General features: G+C 59.7%; 2 protein-coding genes across 6 annotated transcripts; both read right to left on the bottom strand.

The window, feature by feature from the left end:
• Positions 1 to 996: 996 nt before the first annotated feature.
• On the bottom strand, positions 997 to 9,897 carry AGPAT1 (1-acylglycerol-3-phosphate O-acyltransferase 1). Its single transcript, XM_063404090.1, has 6 exons — positions 7,468 to 9,897; positions 3,754 to 3,887; positions 2,585 to 2,760; positions 2,400 to 2,495; positions 1,903 to 1,975; positions 997 to 1,721 (listed from the first exon to the last, which is right to left on the bottom strand). Exons 1-6 carry the CDS (start codon positions 7,647 to 7,649, stop codon positions 1,498 to 1,500), a joined length of 885 nt encoding a protein of 294 aa, XP_063260160.1. The 5' UTR covers positions 7,650 to 9,897; the 3' UTR covers positions 997 to 1,497.
• A 295-nt stretch (positions 9,898 to 10,192) lies between these two features.
• PRR29 (proline rich 29) lies at positions 10,193 to 14,402 on the bottom strand. Of its 5 annotated transcripts, none has more exons than XM_063404084.1 (6): positions 14,325 to 14,402; positions 13,705 to 13,819; positions 11,787 to 11,902; positions 11,064 to 11,299; positions 10,880 to 10,950; positions 10,193 to 10,549 (listed from the first exon to the last, which is right to left on the bottom strand). In XM_063404084.1, exons 1-6 carry the CDS (start codon positions 14,400 to 14,402, stop codon positions 10,518 to 10,520), a joined length of 648 nt encoding a protein of 215 aa, XP_063260154.1. In that variant the 3' UTR covers positions 10,193 to 10,517. The 5 variants fall into 5 exon arrangements, with proteins under 5 accessions (XP_063260154.1, XP_063260155.1, XP_063260156.1 ...); XM_063404085.1 differs by having other exon boundaries at positions 10,880 to 10,947; XM_063404086.1 differs by having other exon boundaries at positions 11,064 to 11,191.
• Positions 14,403 to 17,586: the final 3,184 nt, after the last annotated feature.

The following is a 17,586-nucleotide window of genomic DNA, read 5'->3' as shown; positions in this document are numbered from 1 at the left end:
CCCAGGGAGGGCTCTGGCCGGGCCCTGGCTCTCCAGACAGGACAAGGATTTGCCCAAAGCAGCTGTGGCTGCCCCTGGATCCCTGGCACTGCCCAAGGCCAGGCTGGACACTGGGGCTGGGAGCAGCCTGGGACAGTGGGAGGTGTCCCTGCCCATGGCAGAACTGGATGAGCTTTAAGGTCCTTCCCACCCAAACTATTCCATGATTTTATTGATGCTTAATCTCCCAAACCCAAATTTTGGGCAGCCAAACCACCCCCAAGGTGGTGGGGATGTGGTGGGATCCCAGGCCAACTCAGAGCTGACAGACTGTGCCACATCCTGGGAAGCAGGAAAGGATTAAGGAGGTTTTCTGGGACATGGGACCTTCCTGTGCCCTTGGCCATGTCCATGTGACATCTGAGCCCGTGGGTTGCTCCTCATGGGAAGCCTCTTTGCTGTTTGGTGTCAGACGATTGCAACAGATTTGAGGGATTTCCTCCATAATCCAGCTGCTCCTGAGAGCAGGAATGATGCCAAACCGGAGCTCTGTGCCCATGGTTTGCACGTTTTATGCCAGGATGGGAGGGGAAACCTTGCCCACCCTGCTCCCCACAAGGGGACAGCCACACCCTGCCCCCTCCCTGTCCTGCTGCCACCCTGGGGCAGCTGGCACAGCAGGGAAGGAGACAGGAGATCTCAAATCCCTGCCCAGCTGCAGGGAACCACCCAGCTGTCAGACGAGTTGTGGTCCAGAGCCCATGGAGAGGCTTCTCCAGGAGGGACTGTGTCCAGGTGATCCAGGGGCTGATCCAGGTATTGCTGGGGATTTGGGGATGCTCTTCTTGTGCATTTACTGATGGAGGGAGAGCTCTGCCTTGGGGTCAGATGCAGAGCAGTGTGACCCTCACCCTGCCATGTGCTGCTCACACCATCCCTGCAGAAGCTCCATGTGCAGGGATGCAGTATCCCTGAGGAGGTGGATCCCCCTCAGCACAGCCAGGACACAACACCAGCTTCAGACTCTTTATTGTCCCACCCTTGGCTCACAGCTCAGCTCCAAGGATGCTCTCCCCCCTGGACCACGTGTCCCCTCCAGCCCACACACTCTGGGCCCTTCCCCCAGGGCTGGCTGCACCCAAACAGCATTTCCAGCTTGTAGGAGCCTCTGGAAGGAGAATCCATGAGGGAACCCAACAACCAGGGGTGGAAAACAGGGCTGGGAACCCCCAGCCCTGCCTGGAGCTTCCCTGCCCTGCCCAGCAAGCAGGCAGAAGCCATCCCGGGGGACAGCCACAGCTCCAGGTCTGGCAGAGGAACATCCAGGGGATGCACAGTCACAACGAGGGGCTTTAGGGGGCACCTTGCTCTGTTTTGGGGATGCTGCCCGATCCCCATCCTGCCCTGCTCTGCTCCCTTTCGGGCACCGTCCTGCTGGGGTGGTGGCAGGGCTGCAGGACTCCTCCTCAGGGGACAAGGGACACCTCGGGGTGTCCCCAGGGGACTCGTTCCCTCTGCCTATTTGCTGCTCCTGGCTGTGTCCCCCTGGCCCTGGGGGCTGCCCCTGTCTTTCCCTAGCCCCAGCAGAGGCTGCTCCGTGTCTGGGTCCCCGTGGTCACTCCTGGACATCTCAGCCAGGGCCTCAGCCATGGCCTGGCGGACACTCTCGGTCAGCTCGGGGACATCCTTGGGGCTCAGGCCCCGCGTTTCCACCCTGGGGAGGACTTGGATGGTGCAGGTCCCTGGGAGAGGAGGGAAAATCCAGGGATGTGTTAGAGGGTCCCACCAAGAACCAGATATTCCCCCCAGCATCTTCCACCCCAGCTGCCTCCCCGCCCCTCAGCAACCCTCAAACACCCCCAAGCGCCTCATCCCCAGTGCCAGCCCTCCCCTCTGCCACGGGAATTCCTGTCCATCGCTTACCCGAGGTGAATCTCTTCTCCTTGGAGCTGAAGAAGTCCCAGTACGGGGAGATCACGATGGGGACAATGGGAACCTGCAGGACACGGAGGGTCAGGGAGTCCCCCAGACAGAGCTCTCCCCATGTGGGACTCCTGCTTCTGCCTGTCCCTCTCTGGTGCTGCCCAGCACCATATCCATCCCTGGGGATCAAATCCCCCCCATACTTGGGGATCACATCCCCCTCATCCCTGGGGATCAAACCCCCCTCATCCCTGGGGATTAAACCTCTCCATCCCTGGGGATCAAACCCCCCTCATCCCCCTCATCCTTGGGGATCACATCCCCCTCATCCCTGGAGATCAAATCTCCCCCGCATCCCTGGGGACCAAACCTCCCCCCATCCCTCTGCCCCAGGGTTCACACCCACCCCACTCCATCCAAACGAGAAGGAATCATTTTGGAAAAGGCCCCCAAGGCCATGGAGTCCAACCTTAGACTGCCCATGAGGATGCCCTTACCTGTGCCTGCACGGCCAGGTGGAAAGCCCCACGCTTGAAGGGCAGCATGGACCTGCCCGGGTTCCTGGTGCCTTCCGGGAAAACCCACACGCGGAGCTGCCGGGAACAGGGACAGAGGTGAGCCCGGACCTCAGCCCACCCCCCCTCACCCCACGGGGATTCCCCCCAGCCCCAGCCCTCCTCACGTTCTCTCGCCGCATGGCGCTGGCGGTGCTGGCGATGACACCGATGGCCGCGTCCCTGCGGCGGCGGTCGATGAAGATGATGCCGCTGAGCCAGCACGCCCAGCCCACCGTGCCCAGGTAGAGCAGCTCCCGCTTGGCGATGGGCACACAGCGCTCGGGAATCACCTCCACCATTGCTGCGGCACGGATAATGCCCGTTAATGGGGGCATCGGCCTGGCAGAGGCACAGGGCCAGCCAAGGCTCATCCCTGCTTTGGCTTCAAGCCCTGGGAGATGTTTGTTAGCTTAGGGTGAGCTAGAAGTATCCTCGCAGGAGCCCTTGCAGTTACTATGCTAATGAACCTAGGTTCTGCTCCCCTGTTGGTTACCAATGTCCCGTATTTGGTCATGTTTCTAGAACCCTCTACCCCCAAGCCTAGGTATTGCCACTCCCCCCTCATTTCTGGGCTTTGGAGTTCGCCCCCATGCAGTGTACAGCTTTTGTCCTCAGAGTTCTGTGTTTGGTTTCTGGGCGCTGTCACTATTTTATTTCTTATTAAAGTGATCTTACTTTTCAGGCACTCCATCACACCCCCCCTTTTTCTGCAGCACTTCTGCCCTGAAATCAGGAAACCCAAAAGACTTGTTGCAGTCAACCCACAATGGCAACACATTAACACCTTCCCAACCCCAAGCAGAAAAATCACCTTGGAAAACTGATTGGAAGTTGAACTCCCCCAGCTGGACAAATCAGCTGGATATCAGGAATGAGTTTTGCAGTTGAAAAATCTGCTTGAAAAATTATTTAGTGCTTGGAATTAAACTTCATGGGTTGGACAAAGCAGCTGGATATCAGGAATAAGTTTTGCAGCTCTATCAGCCCTGAGAGGTGATGACTGCAGAGAGGAACTCTCTGGAGAGGCCAACTTATATCAGTGCACAGATTAATTAATCATTTATACCCTCATATAGAACCAGGTTAGGTTTTTAGTCTTGACTTAAAGGACTTTAAGCTGTCCCCAATCCCAGGACCTCCTGCTGTCCCTCCTCTCTCTGCAGCAGAGCCCTGTCCCAAAAGCTCTGCTGGTCCATTCCCAGAACACATCCCTGCCCTAATCCCGGTGCTGGTTTCCCAGAGCGATCCCGGTGCAGCCCTGGGGCCCCCCTGCCCCGCCGTGCCCCGCACGCACCCATGAGGTCCAGGGAGGCCTGGTGGTTGCAGACGATCACAAAGGGCCCCGGCAGCCGCAGCCGCTCCGAGCCCCGCACCCGCATCCTGATGCCGTAGAAGCGCTTGAGGGGCAGGAGCGCAGCACGCAGGAGCCTGCCAGAGATATGGGACAGTGCTGGAGTCCAGGGCATCCTTCTGGTCACCCTGGAGGGGCAGGGACCCTGTCAAAGGGGTCTGCAATCCAGGCGGGGGGTTGGAAAGTGGACAGGGGGCTCTGGGATCTGTGCAGGAGGTCTGGGATCTGTACAGGGGGATCTGGGATCTGTACAGGGGGGTCTGGGATCTGTACAGGGGGGTCTGGGATCTGTGCAGGGGGATCTGGGATCTGTACAGGGGGTCTGGGATCTGTGCAGGGGGATCTGGGATCTGTACAGGGGGTTCTGGGATCTGTACAGGGGGATCTGGGATCTGTACAGGGGGGTCTGGGATCTGTGCAGGGGGATCTGGGATCTGTACAGGGGGTCTGGGATCTGTGCAGGGGGATCTGGGATCTGTGCAGGGGGATCTGGGATCTGTACAGGGGGTTCTGGGATCTGTGCAGGGGGATCTGGGATCTGTACAGGGGGTCTGGGATCTGTGCAGGGGGGTCTGGGATCTGTGCAGGGGGGTCTGGGATCTGTGCAGGGGGGTTGTAGACCTTGGCACAGAGCCCAGGGAGACACAGGCTTTGACTTCTGTCCCTGGAAGAGACTACCTGCATTGCAGGAGGAATTACACGTCACCAGGGTGTGAAATAGATAATAGTTATCTTATCACTGGGGGTACATGTATTTTTGGTGCGTGGACATGAGAAGACAAAATGGGGCATTCAGGGCATGGTCCTGTCCTCCTGCTTCTTCTTGTTGCCTGACATTTCTGCTGTGAAGGTGGCATGTTTGGACAGGGTCAGCGTAGAGATGACCTGTCCAGCATAGGTATTAGGTATTGGTGATTAATTGTAAATAATGGAAATGTAATATGTAGTATAAGAGGTGAAGACCCTCCCAGACAAGAGTCCGTGAGTGACCCTGCTGCAGTACAGAGCTCCTCAGGGCATGAGAAGAGCTTGAGAGATAAGAAATAATAAACAAAAAGCAAGACCTTGAAAACTAGAAACCTGAAGACTCCATGCTTTTCTTTGCACCCGACGTGCAACTCCTCAAAGGGCAGAGAATTTATCACCATAATCTCGGGGGGTCAAACCCCAGAGGATGAGATGAGGAGGAGGGACACGTGTGGGGAGCGGATCAGGGTGGGCGGGCTGGGCCAGGCTGCTCTGCTGGACCCGGGCTCAGGGTTGTTTGGATTTCTCACACATTTGCAGCCTGTGAGGCTCAGAACACACCTGGTTCCCACCTGAGCTGGGCCCAGCTCCTGGCTCAGAGCAGAGGGAGGGAGAGTGACCAGCACGAGGTGGTGGGAGAGAAAAAAACAGGATTTGGATATCCAAGGATGATGGGAAAGCAAAAAGAGAAGGGGGGGGATGGGGATGGGGATGGGGATGGGGATGGGGATGGGGATGGGGATGGGGATGGGGATGGGGATGGGGATGGGGATGGGGATGGGGATGGGGATGGGGATGGGGATGGGGATGGGGATGGGGATGGGGATAGGAATGGGATGGGGATGGGGATGGGGATCTTCACATCCCAACAAGGACAAACTGCCTCTGCCCGGGGAGCCTCCCCAGGTGCTCAGCTGGATCTGCGTGTGGACGGAAATCCAGATCCCAAACTCCTAAAGCCAGAGCCGGATCCCAGAGGAGCTGAGCTGGGGATGGATGAGCTCAGGGATGGGTGGCAGAGGGTCAGGCAGATCCCCAGGGATGTGGGTGGCCCCAGGGACTGCCCCTGCACAGCTTTGTGCTGCAGGGGGAAGGGAAAACCAGTGCGGATACATTCCTTAGGGAATCACAAATCGCTCCACCGGACCCGCGGTGTCAGGAAGAGATGGATCTAAGAGGAAAAGTGGAGTCGCATCCCGTGAGGGCTGGGCAGGAAGGTGAATATCAGGATGGCAGCGAGGGGTGACGCTCAGTATGAGAATATCGAGAGGAACGGAGGGAGGAGGGAGCACCAGGGATCCCAGCAGCCACGGAGATGGAGTCCTGGGACACGTCAGTGTTGGAATGGGGCACTGCCCAACCCACAGAGGGTCCCCACATCTGTCACTGCCCCCAGGGGACAGGGCAGGGGGCAGGGAAGGGCTCGGCACCAGGCAGGGGTGAGAAGGAAGAAGGACGAGTGTCTGTGGTATCGCCCCCTTCCCTCGGGAGCCGCAGGCCGGGACATCCCTGAGGATCCGAGGAGAAGCAGTGCCCAGAGCCAGGACTAATGACAGGGAAGCGCTCCCAGCCGCAGGCTTTGGGATTCGGAGGAGAGGGAGCCGAGCGTGCTGCGCCGGGCACCGAGGTGTTGGTGGGACAGATAAGGCAGCGCTGATAAGGCAGGTGAGTCACCCTGCCTCCCTCGGGGATTTCCACTGGGCCGGAAGCGTTGGCTTTGGAGCTGCCCTGGGTCTGTGAGCTCCCAGCATTCCAGCCGGGAGGGACGCGGGAGAGGCTGCACCACCAGCACCGAGCCTGTGAGTGATCACAGCGATCCTGTGACTGATCACAGCGATCTTCTCACTGATAACAGTGATCCTCCCAATGAGAACAGCGATCCTGTGACTGATAACAGTGATCTTGTGACTGATAACACCAAACCTTCAACTGATAACACCAAACCTCTGAACCATATTCCCCGCCACGGGCCGAGATCCGTACACACAAATCTTCATTAAATTTCTCAAGCTGGGATATTTTCCCTGTGATATCATAACATCCCTCTTGGTGTGCTCATCCTGCCCAGGAATCCAGCAAAAGGATTGCAACACCCTGACCTTCCTCCGGTGTTGCACAGCGATGTTATCTCAGTGATGTTATCTCCCTGCTTCCACCCTGGGAGCACGAGTCGGGACAGGGCTGTGACAGGGACAGGGCTGTGACAGGGACAGGGACAGAGCTGTGACAGGGACGGGGCTGTGATCAGGACAGAGCTGTGACAGGGACACCTGATGCACCGAGACATCCCAAAACCATAAAAACATGGAATAGTTTGGGTTGGACGAGACCCTAAACCCACCCAGTATCACCCCCAGCCATGGGCAGGGACACTTTCCACTATCCCAAGTTGCTCCAAGCTGCAACATCCAACCTGGCCTGGGACACTTCCAGGGATGGGGCAGCCACGGAATAATCTGTGCCAGGGCCTCTCCACCCTCAATCCCTCTGCCAAAGTGCTGTTCCCGGGTCTCCCATGGGCAAAATCAGGGACAGCTCTGGGCGTGTGTTTGCCTCCTGCCCCGATGGTACCTCCAAACCCCTGTCACTCACACTAGTGATGAGCCCAACATTGCCATGACCAGGAATGATCCCTTTTATGTTATTTCAGCCCTCGGGGACCAAAAACCCCAACTCCAGCATGGCCTGACCCTCCCTGGGCACAGCCAGCACCTCTCCCACCACAAGATGCACTCCACTGCCCCATGGATGTGACCACAGCCCACGCCATGGCCCCGGGGCTCTGCCACCAGCTGTGACCCAGCTGTGCACCCATTCAGGGCAGGACAGAGCCTGTGGCCACAAACCATGGGATTTCCCCCACCCAAGCCAAGCCCCAGCCAGCTCTCCCCATGCCCAGCCCATACTCACTTCATGTTCTCCACGGAGCGTCCCCGGAAGGAGGCCAAGGGGGACAGCAGGGTGGCCATGGCCACCACCCAGCAGTTGAAAAAGGCCACCTTGCAGAGGTACTGGACGGTGGGGCTGCACCTGTAGAGCAGCAGCGCTGCCAGGGGCAGGAGCAGCAGCCCATGGAGCAGCAGCAGGTCCATGGTGCCGCCCCGGAGCTCAGCCCACGGCTGGGATGGTTCCAGCGAGTGGCCAGGGCTGCCGGGAGCGTGGCGGGTGAATCAAGAGGATCCTGTGTGGGCGGCCGGGGCTGGCCCAGGAAAGGCTCAGTGTGGATCTCATTCCCAGGGATGGAGTGGCTCAGGTGGAAGCAGAACACCCCCCCCCAAGGGCGGAGAGTGGCCCTGAGTCACACTGGGACCCTGAGTCACCCGAGATGTCACTGCTGACAGGGCCCTCCTGGGCTATTAAAAGCCATTGCAGTGACTCCAGATTGATAAGATCAGATCTGCTGCTCACTAAAGTGTCCCTGTCCCGGGAATCTCTTCTGGCTACAGGGATGCCAGCCCTGGGTAAAGGAGTCTCCACTGCTGGGGACAGCAGAAGCTGCTCCTGGTCCATGGGCATCACCCCAGCCAAGCTGGTCAGTCACCTGCTGGCACCCAAACCTCACCCTGCAGAGCATCAGATTATTGGAAGACATCTCCCAGCCGGAGTGACAGCAGGAATGTGGCACCAGTGCTCCCGAGCCCTGCTCAGTTTGGGCAGCAGGAGCCCCTCTGCCCTTCCCCTCCCAAGGCCCAGCATCTGTCCCCAGCATCCCCACAGTGCCCAGGGGGCTGAGCTCTGCCACTTGCCGCTGCCAGCCCGGGTGCAGGAGGTGCCAGCCCTTGGCCCAGTTGGCAGCCAGGGGCTGTGTTGCATGAGGTGTTTTCATGGGTGCAATTAGCACAGGCTGTAATTAACCTCTCCTCCCGCTCTCGTGCCTTGCACTGGGCACAGAGGATCCAGGCCAACCCCCTGGAAACTCCTGGTACCAAGTCCTTGTCACAGCAGGGACACCGGGCCGGTGTCAGCCCCCAGCAGCATCTCCCACCGGCCCATGGCCCAAATCAGGGAATCACAGAATTCCAGGATGGTTTGGGCGGGAAGGACCTCAAAGCCCAACCAGTGCCACCCCCTGCCATGGTCAGGGACACCTCCTACCGTCCCAGGTGGCTCCAATCCCCAGCCTGGCCTTGGACACTTCCAGGGATGGGGAAAGGAGGGAAATCCCTGTGCTGCTGCCCAGAGCCATTGGGTCAGACCTGACCAGGGTCAGGAGCTGTGAGCAGTGAGATCCCCACGTGCCTCCCCATGACAGCCCCAGTGGGGTCTCTGGGGCTCTCCCAGTCCCCTCAGGCCACTCCTGAGGAGGTGTCACATCCCCTGGGACCATCCCAGCCCTCCTGCCCCTCAGCTGGCAGGACCTGCCCTCAGCCCAACATCCCTGCATGGCTGTCCCCGCTGTGCCCAGGGCTGCTCTTCCACCCATACCTTCCCCTGTCCCCTGGAGGTGACAGAGATGTCCCCAGGCTCTGGCCATGCAGGAGGGTGCCCCAGTTTGACCAGTAACCCCGGGGTTACGTCCACTGGGGCTGTTGCAATGCCCATTGCTTCACCCTCCCATTCCTCTCATTATTCTCATATTAAAGCAAAGATTGGGTCACATCTTGAGCCCACCCTTCCTGTCCAGCCCATTCCAGGTGACTCTTCATCTCCTCCTTCCCGTTCTGCATCCATGTGGGAACCCTTGGGCATCATCCTGGTCTCCCATAAACCCAGCTTTGCTTTGGGATGCCTCCTTCAGTCCCTCCCAGCTGGAGGAGCTGGACCTTCCTACTGGAATCCAACACTATGCTCCTGCTCCACATTTGGGAGCTTCCCCAGGAGCCAGGCTGGGGGAGATCTGCCTATTCCAGAGCACAGGAAAGGTAAATCCTACCTTCCACTGGGCTCAGGAGAGGCAGGGCAGTCCTAGGAGGGGGGTTGAGTTGCCTTTCTGCATCCTTGGAGCTCCAGCCCTGAGGTCTCCTGCCAGGAGCTCTGCTCCAGGGAAAAGCCTGGAACCTCACTAGGGCACAGCGGGGCTGGCACCCCCCTATGAGGCTGGGGAGGTGGCACAGGCAGGGGACACCTCCCAGCACCCAAAACCTTCACTCCCCCCTTCCTCGTGCTTCCTGGGGAACAGAGGAGTCTCTGAATCCTGGGAAACTCCCTGATTTCCCTCTTTCAGGCTGCTCTCCCAGCCACGTCCCCACCAAGATCCAGCTCCACCTGTGCTCAGCCAGGAGATCCCAGTCTGGAGCTCTCAGCACCAGCCCCAGCACCCCCTCACCCCCACAGGCTCTGACAGAGCCCCCAGGAGTCCTCTCAGAACCCCCAAGCACTGGCAAGACCCTCCCAGCACCTCCTCACATACCCAGCACCCCCAGGCTTTGACAGATCCCCCTTCAGCACCCCCCAACCACCCCAGCATCCCCAGGCTTTGACAGACCCACCCAGGTCCCCCCCAACCACCCCAGCACCCCCAGGCTTTGACAGACCCACCCAGGTCCCCCCCAACCACCCCAGCACCCCCAGGTTCTGACAGGCCCTCTCAGCACCCCCCAAGCACTGACAGACCCCCCCACACGGGGGGCAGGAGGCTCTGGGCCCCCCCAGCCCCGAGGGAGCCCCTGCACTCAGGCACAGAGCCACCAGCCTGTGTAATTACAGATGCCTAATTAGCAATAGCAGGGCGCTCTCCTAACAAAGCAAATTAATTACAGGCAATGCTGCATTGAAAGCTGGAGGGACTAACAAAGGCTGGAACCACCTGGGCTGGGGACATCCCCCTGTGCCCACCCCCGGGGACACAGCACGGCCTGTGGCAGCCCGGTCTTGTGGCTCAGTTGGGACCGGGATGACACCAGGGCTGGGGACAGGGCTGTGACACCCCTGCCCTGGGGGCTCACAGCGGGGAAACCACCCCAAAATGATGGGAACGGTGGAGCATCCATCTGGGATCGAGGGATCGAGGGAGGCAGAGCTCACAGCCCCCGCTCCTCGGCGCTGTAGTACTCTGTGGGGACAAGGGGAGTGACAGGGATGGGATGGGATGGGATGGGATGGGATGGGATGGGATGGGATGGGATGGGATGGGATGGGATGGGATGGGATGGGATGGGATGGGATGGGATGGGATGGGATGGGATGGGATGGGATGGGATGGGATGGGATGGGATGGGATGGGATGGGATGGGATGGGATGGGATGGGATGGGATGGGATGGGATGGGATGGGATGGGATGGGATGGAGACAGGAGCAGGGAAGCTCAGGGGTGATGGAAGCTTGAGGGAAAGCTGTTGCTGTGGGAGGCCATGGGGACAGTGTCCCCCTGGGTGTCCTTACCCGCTGCAGGGGGCACGCCGGGCCCCACTGTCCCGGTGGCACTGGGGGGCGGCGGGGGGGGCAGAGCTCTGCTGGAGAGGGGCAAGGACAGGTCAGTGATGGATCAATGGCATCCCTCGAGTCCTGGCTGCTGCTGGAGGTGCTGTCACACCGAGGTGACACTGAGCCCACCCCTGGCACTCACCCCTTGTCCCCAGGTGACGAGCACAGGAACCGCACGGGGCCCGGGCCGGGGGCGGCCCAGGGGATGTAGTGATGGTGGAAAACCACGGCCTCCTCCTCCTCCTCACCCTGGAAAGGCCCCGTCAGCGCCTGCGGGGGGACAGAGGCAAAGCGGCGCCGGCTGCTCCCGCTGCTGTGTGGCAGCGCCGCAGATGGGACCAAAACCCCTGTGAGGAGCCGCTCTGATCTGTCTGACCCCTGCTGGAGCAGGCAGGGTCCAGTCCTGGCCAGCCCTGCGCTGGTGGCACTGGGAGGGCAGGGGTGAGTGCCAGGAGGTGGCAGCGAGCTCAGCAGCTGCCACAGCACAGCCCTGCCCCGAAGGCAGCGCCGTTCCCCCCAAGGAGATTAAATGTTTCACACGGTTTTGGTTCGGGATGGATTTTTAAACGGCAGCCCCTGCAGAGCCTTCCTGCCTCATGGGGCTGTGCTTCCAGAGGGTTCTGGCTCTTCCCAGCTGGGCTAAAGCTCTGCCCGAGGGCCTGGATGGGGGCTGAGCTGTCAGAGCTGGGCTTCAAACCACCGCAGAGGGCCCCAAAACCCCAAAGAGCTGGGCTGGGACCGTCCAGGGCTGCACCCAGAGGGTCCCAAAGCAGGATGTGGCGATCCCGCTCTCCTGAACGGCCCTGGGAAGGTCCCTGTGCCCCCTCTTTGGTATCTTTGCCCACCCAGACCCCCTGAGCCTCACCTGGGCAGGGGCTGGGGCTGGCCCCACACTGAGGGGAGCCAGAGCTGCCACAGCCAGGCCGTGCATCAGCAGCTGGTGCATTTGGGAGCTTTGGATCAGCATCAACTCCATCAAATCTGCCAGAGAATTGGAGACTCTGCATCAGAGAGGTAGCAGATGGAGGGCAGGAGGAGCACAGCCTGGGATGAGTGCCTGTATTGGGGCGGCCCCAAGGCTCCTCCCTGTTCCCAAGCAGTGGGAGCAAAGCCAGACTTCCCCCACCCCTGTTTGGAAGCCCCATGTGGTGTTTAAAAATTATTTTGCTTGGATAAAGCTTGAAAATTGCCATATTGGAGCCTTTTCTTCCTTCCAAACGTGACCAAACATCTGGGCTGGCTCACAAGGGGTGATCACTGAGGCTAGAGGCACCAGATTTTCACCCATTCTGGGGAGAATTTCTCCAGCCGGAAGGGTTGAGGGGTTTGGGAAGCACCTGCCCTGGCACCAGCTGGAAGAGGCAGCGCCTTTGGGGTGGCCCAGAGCATGGCAGGGTCAGCTCTGCTCTGTGCACAGGGCTCAGAGCAGCCCGAAGGGGCAGGAGCTGGGGCTGCACCATGGGGATGATCCCAGGGCCCCAATCCCCCCTCCTGGGAGCTGGATCCATGTGAGGAGCAGGGTGGGGGTGCACAGTGCCTCCTCAGCCCCTGCCTGGCTCCACATGAGGAGCTGGCCCCAGGGCAGTGTCCCTGCCCCCTTGGCTGGATGGACACTGAGGGTGAGGCTGTACAGAGGAAACCTCAAATCTGGCTCTGCATCCCCAAAATTCCCCATTTTCTGCAGGTGTGAAATTCCCCTGGAAAATTCCCATAAACCTGCTGGATTCCCCTGAGATCCTGCTGGCTTCATCCACCCAGAGCAGCTGTGGCTGCCCCTGGATCCCTGGAAGTGTCCAGGGCCAGGCTGGACAGGGCTTGGAGCAGCCTGGGGCAGTGGGAGGTGTCCCTGCCCATGGCAGGGGTGGTGGCACTGGGCGATCCTTAAGGTCCCTTCCAGTCTAAACCATTGTGGGATTCCCTGGTTCCACGACCTAGAGTAAAAAAGGGTTTGGACCACTCCATGTGCCAGATCCCCAGCGGCTCCAGGGCTGCCAGGCTGGGCTCCCAGGACACCAGGGGCTGGCTGTCCCTCCAGCCAGGACATCCCAGCACGTGCTGGGACTCTGCTGAGCCAGATCCATGAGCAGGGTGCACCCCAGCAGCAAGGAAAAGAACCAGGGGTGGGACAGGAGTGCTGGCAGCTCTGAGTGGATCCCACCCCTCCCACGGGGCCCAGGCTGGCTCTCTTTTTTCTTTCCACACTGATTTTCAGCATCCTTTTTCCTCCCTGGATTTTTAAGGACAGCTCCACCTTCCCCTTCCCAACACCACAAGGGGACTCTGCCCATGGTGTGTCCCCAGTGACCACAGCCCCCTGGCCCTGCTGCCAGCCCCCCCAGCCCAGATTTGCTGCAGCCCGGGGGCACAAGGTTGGGTGAAGCCCCTCTGGACAGGGGCACAGCCCGGGGTTCCAGTCCCACTCAATCCCACCTTGCAATTCCAAGGAGCCCGTGGCACCCTGACTTTTCCTGGGGATGCCCGCAGGAAATGGGGGTTTGGAGAACAAAACCAGGTGAATTTCAGGGAAAAAAAAAAAGGCGCCCAAACAAACAAAAACCCCAAAACAAATAAAAAAAAAAAAAAAATAAAAAAAATCCAAAACTCTTCCCCAGGAGCATCTTGGAGCCAAGACTTGCTAAAAAAAAAATCGCATCTCGCGGGGCTGATCATGCATCCGAGGACGGGATGGGCATTCCTGAGTGTGGCTCCTGCCTGTCACCCTGGGAAAGGCTGGGAGAACAGGGGCGGCTGAGGTCCAGCCGCGATTAGCGCTCCGCACGCACCTCCCCGGACGGGCGGGGGTCCCGCGGGGGCGGCCCCGGGCCCGGGGAGCTGCTGCAGGATCAGCACCGGCTGCGACACGGGAACGGCTCCGGGCGGCGATCCCAGGGCGCGGAGCTGCAAGGCAGGAGGGAAGGAAAACCCCGGGATTGCACATTCCCGTCTGGATTCATCCCACATCCATTGCACATTCCCGGCTGAATTCATCCCACATCCATTGCACATTCCCGGCTGAATTCACTGCACATCCATTGCACATTCCCGACTGAATTCAGCGTCCTGGCAGCGGGGCAGAAGGGGACAGAGGGGACACGTCTGGTGGCAGGTGGGAGGGGGGACAGCGGAGGAGAGGGGACAGGGGTGGTGGCGGGAGGAGCAGCGGGCCCGGGGGTGCAGGTCAGGAGCCCTGGAGGAGGCGATGGTTGCTCTCCCCTGATTTTTCCAGGAATACCGCCCTCCCATCCCGGCTGACTTCCAGACCTGCAGAGTCCCCACCTCCGGGGCCAGGTCCTGTGCAGGGATGGCCTTTGGGGTCTGCAGGGCAGCCCAGCGCCCACCCAAACCCCCGAGCCCTCTCCACCCTCATCCCGCAAACCCAGAGGCAGAAGCGCTCGGGGCTCACCCTGCGTGGGACAAGGAAGGTCCCTGCTGGGGGCTGCCCCCGGAGCCCGCGGGGGTCCCCGGCCGCTCCCCCCTCCATGGCCCCGGTGAGCGGGGAGCGGAGCTGCGGCAGGAGCCGGGATCGTCTCCAGGGCTCCCGGGAGAAACAAACCCTGCCCGGAGGGAGGCTCGGCCGCTCCAGGAATGTCCCCGGGCTGGTTTTCCCGGCAGTAAATCCCCGGGAAAGGTCCGGGGATACCGGGCTGGGGTGCCCGCGTGTCCCCACGGGGCCGGGACGTGTCCCTGGCCCCGTGTGTCGCGGTGGGGGGGAGCAGGGAGCAGTTAATGGGATCTGAGCCTCACTAGGGAATGGGAGGGACATTGGATTAATAAAGTCTCCCCAAAACTGGGGATGGGACGCCCAGAGTCTCTCCTGAAATTTGGGTGGCAACCCCAGAGACCTCCAAAATTCTCAACTGGAATTGGTGTTGGGAACCACAGAAACATCCTCAAAGTCTCCCCAGAACTGGGGATGGGACCCCCAGAGACCCCTGTAAAACTGACAATGGGACCCTTAAACATCTCCCCTAATAATGGAGGGTGGGACTCCTACAAATCCTCAAAAGTCTCCCCAAAACTGGGGATGGGACCCCTAAAATCTCCTCACTGTTGGGATGGGACCCCCAGAGATCCCCCCAAAATAAGGGTTGGGGCCCTCAAAAGTCTCCCCAAAACTGCGGGTGGTCCCCAGGAAATCAGCCCCAGTGCCACCCCAGGATGTCACAGCCTCAATGTCACGTGAGGGATTGTCCCAGGATGTCCCCAGCCTCGGTGCCACCTGGGGTCCCCAGATGTCCGTGTTGCTGTGCCAGGTCCCACAGGGCTGTGTCCCAGCTCCCTGCACCCCGTCCCCGCGGATGCAGTGCCCAACCACTGCATTCCCCAAGGACACCTGGGAATGAGCAGGAAATGCTGCTGGAGCCTCCCCAAAACTTTGGATGAGACCCTCAGAAAGCCCCCCAAAATCTGGGGTAGAAACCACAGAACCACCCCAAAACCTCCCCCAAACTGGGGGTGGGAACCAAACATCTTCCCTAAAATTTGGGTAGGAACCCCAGAGACACCAAAAGTCTTCCCAAAATTGGGGGTGGGGACCACAGAGACCCCCCCGCAATCTCCCCAGTATTTGGGATGGGAGCCCCAGAGACCCCTTCCCGGGTCCTTCCCAGGATATTCCCAAGGGGATTTGTGCCTAGCAGAGCACAACCAGCTCCTGTTCCCCCTGGCAGAGAGATCAATGCGTCCCTGCTCATCCCAGGAAATCCTGGGAATGGGGAATCTGCACAAAACAGTGAATTCCAGCACAATCCACTCTGTCCCCACAGAGATCCCAACCGCCCCAGCCTCAGGCACCTCCCCTCTGTCCCCCAGCCGCGCTTCCCGGGCCGCTCCTCTGGGAGATTTCCATGGATATCACACCCCCGATCTGCAGGTCTGGGAACTTCTCCCGAGGTTTCAGCCCTCGGCCAGCTCTGCTCGGGAACAGATCTCCCCCAAAACTCTCCTTCTGCCCCAGAACGGCACCAGAGCCCCCCCCAAATCCTCCCCCCTGGCTCGGAGCCTGGCAGCCTCAGCCCCCAGCTCTTGGCTCCAGTCCGGGCTATTTTCTGCTTGACTGGACTTTTCTCTGTGTTCTTAATCTTCCCGACCCCCTCTGGATTGCTTTTCTGCCTTTTGTTATAATCCTAAATTCCCATTATCTGCCCATTTAATTACTGTGCTGCTTCCTGCCCGTTTTGGCAGAGCCCGGCTGGGCTGATCCAGATCTTATCTCCCTTTAGGAGGGATCGAAGCACCGGATGGGGGGTGAGGAGTCTGAGAGAGCCTCGGGGGGGGGGGGGGTGGGGCATGTAGGGTGACAGGGACCTGCTTGGAATGTCCTCAGCCCCCCCATGGCAGCCTGAGCCCCTCTGGGGGGTCATTATTGAGAGAGGGAAGGAGAAAAAGGGAAGAAAGAGAAGGAGAAGAAAGAAGGAGGAGGAGAAAAAAGGAGAAGAAAGGAGGACAAGGACAAGGACAAGGACAAGGACAAGGACAAGGACAAGGACAAGGACAAGGACAAGGACAAGGACAAGGACAAGGACAAGGACAAGGACAAGAAAGAAAAGGAGAAGATAAAGGACAAAGAAGGAGGAAGAGAAAGGAGATGGAGAAGAAAAGGAAGGAGGAGAAGGAGAAGGAGAAGGAGAAGGAGAAGGAGAAGGAGAAGGAGAAGGAGAAGGAGAAGGAGAAGGAGAAGGAGAAGGAGAAGGAGAAGGAGAAGGAGAAGGAGAAGGAGAAGGAGAAGGAGAAGGAGAAGGAGAAGGAGAAGGAGAAGGAGAAGGAGAAGGAGAAGGAGAAGGAGAAGGAGAAGGAGAAGGAGAAGGAGAAGGAGGAGGAGGAGGAGGAGGAGGAGGAGGAGGAGGAGGAGGAGGAGAAGAAGGAATTTGGGAAGTTTTCTTGAGCCAAAGCAAGCATAAGCAAGGCTGGTCCCAAGTGTGTTGTGCAGGACAGGGCTCAGTCCGGGCTCAGGTCTGGGCTGTGCCTGGCTCCAGCCTGTTCCCTGTCCTCTGTCCCTTTTCAATTCCCCCAGAACATCCCATCAGCCCAGCTCCTAAATCTCTTCCAAGCTCAGGGTCACAGAATCAGGGCTGCAGGTCGGGGTGGGGACAGTCGCAGGGCAGGAGCACTCCAGGCCCTTTGGAGGAGCAGGAGGATGAGCAGGAGGATCCATGGCCAGAGGGACCTCAGCGACAGGACAGGAACTGGCCAGGAGAGCAGAGCCTGGGCACAGGGAAGTGCCAGTGTCAGGGCAGGTGGGATGAGGACAATGGCAGCTGTGGATGTGCTGTCCCCAGTTCACCTTCCCCAGGGAGGAACGATGGCCCATCTGGAGGTGCCACCTCTGCTGACCCCTCATGTGACCCACACTGGGAGAGGTGACAGCCCTGGACTGGGTTGTGTTCCCACCTTGGAGTGTTTGGTGATAGAACATCCACTGGGGAAACCCAGGAGGGATCAGAGACAACCCAGAAGGGATCAGAGGATTCTCCAGCTCTGATGGGGGTGGGTCTCACTGTCCCCTGGAAGAGCCACCCAGTTCCAAGGACACCCTGAGGATGCCCAGCAGAGGATTTGCTCCCTTTGGAAGCTCTGGAGCCCGTCTCTTACAGCAGCTCTGGGATTTCTTCTGGAAACCCTCTAGAACTCCCCCCTACACCCAGCCCAGGGAGGGGATCTCAGCC

This window comes from Prinia subflava, chromosome 8, assembly GCF_021018805.1.
Source record: "Prinia subflava isolate CZ2003 ecotype Zambia chromosome 8, Cam_Psub_1.2, whole genome shotgun sequence".
Classification (NCBI taxonomy): domain Eukaryota; kingdom Metazoa; phylum Chordata; class Aves; order Passeriformes; family Cisticolidae; genus Prinia; species Prinia subflava.
The sequence above is the reverse complement of the archived record's forward strand: the minus strand, read 5'-3'. Positions and strand labels throughout refer to the sequence as shown.

Excerpts from the sequence above, each read along its gene's own strand:
- AGPAT1 (XM_063404090.1), bottom strand. The coding sequence starts at position 7,649 with ATGGACCTGCTGCTGCTCCATGGGCTGCTGCTCCTGCCCCTGGCAGCG. Across the intron at positions 2,496-2,584 it reads GCGCCATGCGGCGAGAGAAC|CTCCGCGTGTGGGTTTTCCC; the intron begins GTGAGGAGGGCT and ends TGTTCCCGGCAG. Across the intron at positions 1,976-2,399 it reads ACCTGGCCGTGCAGGCACAG|GTTCCCATTGTCCCCATCGT; the intron begins GTAAGGGCATCC and ends CGTGTCCTGCAG.
- PRR29 (XM_063404084.1), bottom strand. The coding sequence starts at position 14,402 with ATGGAGGGGGGAGCGGCCGGGGACCCCCGCGGGCTCCGGGGGCAGCCC. Across the intron at positions 11,903-13,704 it reads ACCCCCGCCCGTCCGGGGAG|ATTTGATGGAGTTGATGCTG; the intron begins GTGCGTGCGGAG and ends ATTCTCTGGCAG. Across the intron at positions 11,300-11,786 it reads CAGCCCCAGCCCCTGCCCAG|GGGTCAGACAGATCAGAGCG; the intron begins GTGAGGCTCAGG and ends CTGCTCCAGCAG.